This window comes from Octopus bimaculoides, chromosome 4 (genome assembly GCF_046866305.1).
Source record: "Octopus bimaculoides isolate indiv1 chromosome 4, ASM4686630v1, whole genome shotgun sequence".
Taxonomy (NCBI): Eukaryota; Metazoa; Mollusca; class Cephalopoda; order Octopoda; family Octopodidae; genus Octopus; species Octopus bimaculoides.
The window spans coordinates 140,291,668-140,297,667 of record NC_142931.1 but is presented as its reverse complement, the minus strand read 5'-3'; the positions used below and the strand labels follow the sequence as shown (position 1 = coordinate 140,297,667).

At 30.8% G+C, this 6,000-nt stretch overlaps 1 protein-coding gene across 2 annotated transcripts in view; it reads right to left on the bottom strand.

The window, feature by feature from the left end:
• LOC106872781 (microphthalmia-associated transcription factor) overlaps positions 1–6,000 on the bottom strand; it is a 97,566-nt gene that overhangs the window by 14,754 nt on the left and 76,812 nt on the right. For both annotated transcript variants that reach the window (XM_052967524.2, XM_052967522.2), the window contains exon 4: positions 5,020–5,124. In XM_052967524.2, the coding sequence (XP_052823484.1) occupies positions 5,020–5,124 (105 nt within the window). The remainder of the gene's footprint in view (positions 1–5,019; positions 5,125–6,000) is intronic.

Here is a 6,000-nt window from a genome sequence, read left to right as displayed (position 1 = left end):
TTTTTTAAAACTGCCATACCCTATTATTTGAACTTAACATAGATAATCTGTGATTGATAGATACTTTGAATTAGGAAAAATCAAGTAGAAATTGCAGATTCATAGATTTTTTTTTACTGATTTTTTTTGTTGGGTTGGACAATTTTGAAAGTATTGTATTTGATGGAACATAAGCACTTTTTTCCTCCAAAGAAAATGTCTCAAAAAAACAAAAAAAAAAAAAATTCACCCCAAGTCCTATATGTGAAGTTGGGCCCCTATTATATACTTTAATGCAATAAAAACATTTTTTCCTGAAAATACGTTGCTGAAATCAGGATGTGTTTGTTAAGTCCATGAGTCTTTTTATGCCTTCAAATATGTTATATGATATTTTATATGAATTATTTAGGTAGATAGATTCTCAATGTATTCAAGAGTGACAGAGGTAGGTAGATTCTCTATGTATCCAAGAGACTGACTGAAGTAACCAGAATGCTCCACCCCAGATTTAGTTGAGTCTAAATTCAACTATTTAGGATATATAGGTTTTATTATACATCATCCTATGATACATCTGGACACATGATCAGTGATGTTTTCTAAGGTTATTAAGTATTTCAGATCTTTCAACATGACACACCGTTACCTGGATGACCAAGCCAGGATTGATCAAACCCCAGCTTGTGTCCAGTTAGCAATATTCTGGTAGCACTGCTCCTTCCAGAGCTTGCATCTCCTGGTCCACAGCCTCATTGAAGCAATCTCTACTATGTCCACAATCAATCTGATAGCTTTCTGCCTATTGTCCCCTGTAATGTGAAGCATGCTGTAAGCTCTGCAAAGAGCCTAGTGTGCAATCCCTCTGCATCCTGCCTTGATGGGCTCACATTTTGCTTTCCACCCATTGCTTTGGCACAGTGCTACCAGCGCCTCTTCAATGTGGTCCTCTCATGGAACAGAAAGTTCTAACAGAACCACCTGCTTATATGCTTCTGAGATCAGCACTATAGCTGTGGTTAGAAGAGAAAAAGAAACCCTGATATCTGCGCAAAAGAAATTATCTATTTTTATAACATCAAACTCTCTGCATTCAACAATGTGGAACATAAATAAGGTTAGAATAAAAATTAGTTACTATGGCAACGAAGAAAAAATTCTGAATCCTGAGACTTTCTAGTAAGCGTGCTGAAGAGCATTCCTGTTGCTATGGACAATTGTCTTCAGTCAGCACAGGAATAAACACAAGACAAATTAATTCAGAATGAACAGAGAAGAATATGGTTTTCTTATTTGATTTTTGTTTTCCATATATTTTTCTCTTCTCTACTGAAACAGTTGAAGTCCTATCATCTAAGAAACCCTGGAATTTCTAGCTATGTGGAGAAAATATAATTCTTTAGCTACATTATAAATTGGATTGATAATAGTGCTACAAAATGCCAAAACATATTTAATGAAATATGTTTAATGTTGGAGTAGAAATCAATATTAAATAAACAAATGATATGATAATTCACTTAAGTTAGTTGAACCTAATTTTATTTATATATTTATTATTATTATTATTTTTTTTTCCAAATATAATTCTATTGAATGAGAAAGGATCCAAAGAGATGAAAGACTTAATACCGTATACTGATAGATATGAAAAAACAGAAATAAAAAGAAATTCAGTTATTCACTTAATATCTATCTATCTACTTATATATATATATATATATATATATATATATATATATGTATGAATATACAAATATACACATATAAATATATATATATATATATATATATATATATATATATATATATATATATATATATATCTATATCGATTGTTATGTTTGCATTAAATCTTAGCTTTCTGCTTCTGAGATGGAAATGTGTGTGTGTGTGCATTTCAGATCTTGAAGTAATATTTCAGAGTAATTTAGATTTCATTTTAATTTCTGAGATGGAATTATAAGTTAAAAATGAAATCATTAATGGTTAGTATAATGAAGTGCAAATAATTACTTGACTACAAATATTATGTGTACACTTATACACAAACATATATGTATGTATGTATGTATGTGTGCATTATATATATATATATATATATATATATATATACACATATGAGTTTGTCTGTGAGTAGCATTTATTATCATAATGTCTATTTAAAAAAAAAATTATTTGTTGTCCCTTATTATGCTCTGGAATGAGAACAAAACAAACATATCAACATAACTACTAGATATGTATACAAGATTGCTGGAATTTAAGAGAATTTCAACAAAGTATCACACAAAACAATTTATTATTTATTTTTCTTGTCAAAAGGTAGTTATTAGAAATGTTGCATAAAAGAACCACTTTTATAGATATTTGGAGGAAATATTCTCTGAACTAACTGACATTTTCTGACATACTGGTCATAGTGTTTAATTTGCTAACATAACTGACATGTTTCTGCTCCCAAACACAAAGGTGGACATTCTCTCTTTCCCTATCATGATACCTTGTTTCATTCTAATAACCATTATTGCTGTTGCTGTTGCTGTTGTTGTTGCATTTTAATGTGTTGATAAAATAGGCACCTTCACCTACTAATCTACTTCATCCAACGGAGATAAACTGAAGAAAATTTGAAGACATAACAAAACATAATCCATAACAAAAGACACCACCTTTCTTCCTTGTCTCACTTCTCAACCCCCTCATCTTCACCCCCATCAGTTAACTAATGCAGCAGCAGCAGCAACATACTTAGAGTAGATTGCTATGTTGACAACCCAGAAGAGGCGACAGGCATTAATTAACTACAACATACTGTAGACAGCTATGAATTTACTTGGGGAGGACCTGCTGTCCTCTGTTGCATCTTTTGGAGTGTATATTCTGACATTCATAATATAAATATATATATATATATATATATATATATATATATATATATATATATATATATATATATATATATATATATATATATATATACATACATACATACATATACATAGATAAACATACATATGTACGTATGCACACAGAGGTTTGTGAGCATTCGTACCTATATGCACACAATAAAATACATTGAGAACAGAAAACTATAATAGCTACAAACAATTAAGATATCTTTATATTTCAATGTGTTTTACTTGGTTTTGTTTTGTTTTGTTTTTCTTTAAACACCATTCATTATTAAGGCAACTATAACTAAATAGCCATCCATTTGCTATAATAATCAACACATACTTACACACATGTATAAATTATATGTTTGCATGCCCTCTCTTTCTCTCATGTATATATGTATGTATGTGTGCATATATACATATAAATGTATACATATATGCATACATATACACATAAACACACACACACACATATATACATATACACATGCAAATTTACATATACATATATATGTATATACAAACATATACACCTACATCACACACATACGTATGTATGTATGCATGTATGTATGTATGTATGCATGTATTATAAAGCAAAACAAAGCAAAATACTCGTTTACATCATCTTACATACATTTCATCGACAATAAATATACATCAGTTACATAAGGAAATTCTATAAGCTGACTGCATCATCAAATCTTCAGAGAATGTGTAACTTCCATTAGTAATCTTTAGTATTCATAATCGTCTTTCAACAGCATTTTTATATTAGTTACTGGAATGACTGTTAAATTAGGTTGACCTACACAATTTTAAAGTCCACCTAAGTGAAGCTCAGACTATAAAATGAGCCTTGCTCACAAATTTTCATTGGTTATACAGGAACACTCACGAAATTCTAAATATTGTTAACTTTTCATGCAATTTAAATTCACATCACATTATATAATTATATGAATCTATCTATTTACCTTTCTATCTATATACTGTTTACGTGGAATATAAACAGACATCACTGTTGAAGTGGTGTCAATGTGAAGATACACACACACACACACAATACAGTCACATTGTTGTGAAAAGATGCCATATCTACATAACTCCTCTGAGAAGCAGTTGGAGTACTATATAACTAACAAGAGTTTCTTATTAGCTTATTTAATTCATATACTTCCATTTGGCTGCCTTCCAATGGATATACTACATAACATAAAAATCATCTATTGGTGTCTTGGAAGCAAAATACTTAATGCAAATCTCTTAGCAAAACAACAATACATATCAAAGAAGAAAGATAAAAACACTCATTGAACCAATACCATAATGAAGATGCTTCAATAAACCACTAAACGAATTTATAAATTAAAATGTAAACTAAAAGCTATATAACATTCCAATATGATTATTTTCAAATAACCCACTACACTACACATCACCTGAATTTATACATATGCATAAAAGGACACATATGTATAAAACAAAGGTGTTTTTTTGATGTATCATTCCTTTCCTTTCTGTCATCATGCTTCTTATTCTAGTTTGATAAAGGGTTCACCCAAAATGTCTGTTGACTTCTTTTCTTTTTCATCTATTCAGTATACAATTCCCTGTACATAACTTCATTATTTTGTGTGTGTGTGTGTATTTGTTTACATTTTGTCCATCACTATCTAAATTTTTGTCAGCTTAATGTAATCACTCACTTTATCCATCTGTCCATCTCTTATTCCTCACTGTGCCATTTGTGCTTATTTTGTCTGTGCATATATTTATGTAAAATGCCAGTAAGATTGCGAAACAGAAATATTAGCCAGTTTGTAATCAATGGGTGTAGTTATTTCAACAAAAAGATATAGCAGTAGCTAGTAGGGGATGGGGAGCAGGAGGATAATTATTTGTGCAAAATAACTTTTTTTCTGAAATGTAATGTAGAAAATGAAAAACAGATATGGTAAGAAATATGAAGATTTAAAAGTGACATATATAAGAGACATTATGAATACTTCAATACAAAAACAGAGAATACATATATAGGTGAGTGTATATATATATATATATATATATATATATATACACATGCACACACAATGATTACTGAATACAAGAGAGGTTTTAGGAAAGAATAGATCCTTACCGTTGATGTTAATTGTGTAAGAGTTGGCTCAATAAGATTCAAGTCATTATCTATAGTAGCATCAACAGATTCTAGACTGATTCCTTCAGGAAAAATATTGTCCATCTAAAAATAAAGTTCAATAAAATAAATGAATTAATAAGCAAATAAAGAAGATGAAAACAATATTCTAAGATATTGTTCATAATTTCTTTACTAGGCATGACTGAGGTAAAGCAGCTTGCTTGGCAACTACATGGTTTTAAGTTCAGTCCCACTGTATGGTACCTTGGGCAAATGTCTTCTGTTATTGCCCTTGGGCAATCAATGTCTTGTAAGTGGATTTGGTGGAAGAAAACTGTATATCGTTTAAAATATGATGAAGTGAAAAAAATGGAAAAGGCCTTTACTGTTTTGCAGACAAAGCATGCTGAAAAGATACACATACATCTATGTATGTAGGTATGCAACACCACTTGACAACTGGTGCTGGTTTGTTTACATCCCTGTAACTTACTGGTTTGGCAAAAGAGATCGATAGAATAAGCACCAGATTTAAAATAAAACTGTGTGACACATTGGGCAAGTGTCCTGTACTGTCTTTGACCAATGGTATAAGAGTGAATTTGGTAGATGGAAACTGTGTGGAAGCTCATTGTATGTGTGTGTGTTTGTTCCCCACCACAGCGGCACTTGATGTAGATTGTAATCATCATTTTTAATGTTCATATTTCTATGCTTGCATGGGTCAGATGGAGTTTATTGAGGCAAATAATCTATGGCTGGATGCCCTTTCTTCTGTCAGTCCTTGCCTGTTTCCAAAGCAAGCTAATAATTCCCCATAGTCAGACATTTTTTTTTATAGAATGTTGGAAATGAATGCATGACACCGCTTGTATGACAGTGACACTCATTTACAACTATTACTCAATGTTCAGACAAGGAGACACAAACATACATTGAAAATTAACCAAAATTTAGAACTCGTCTATCACAAGAACA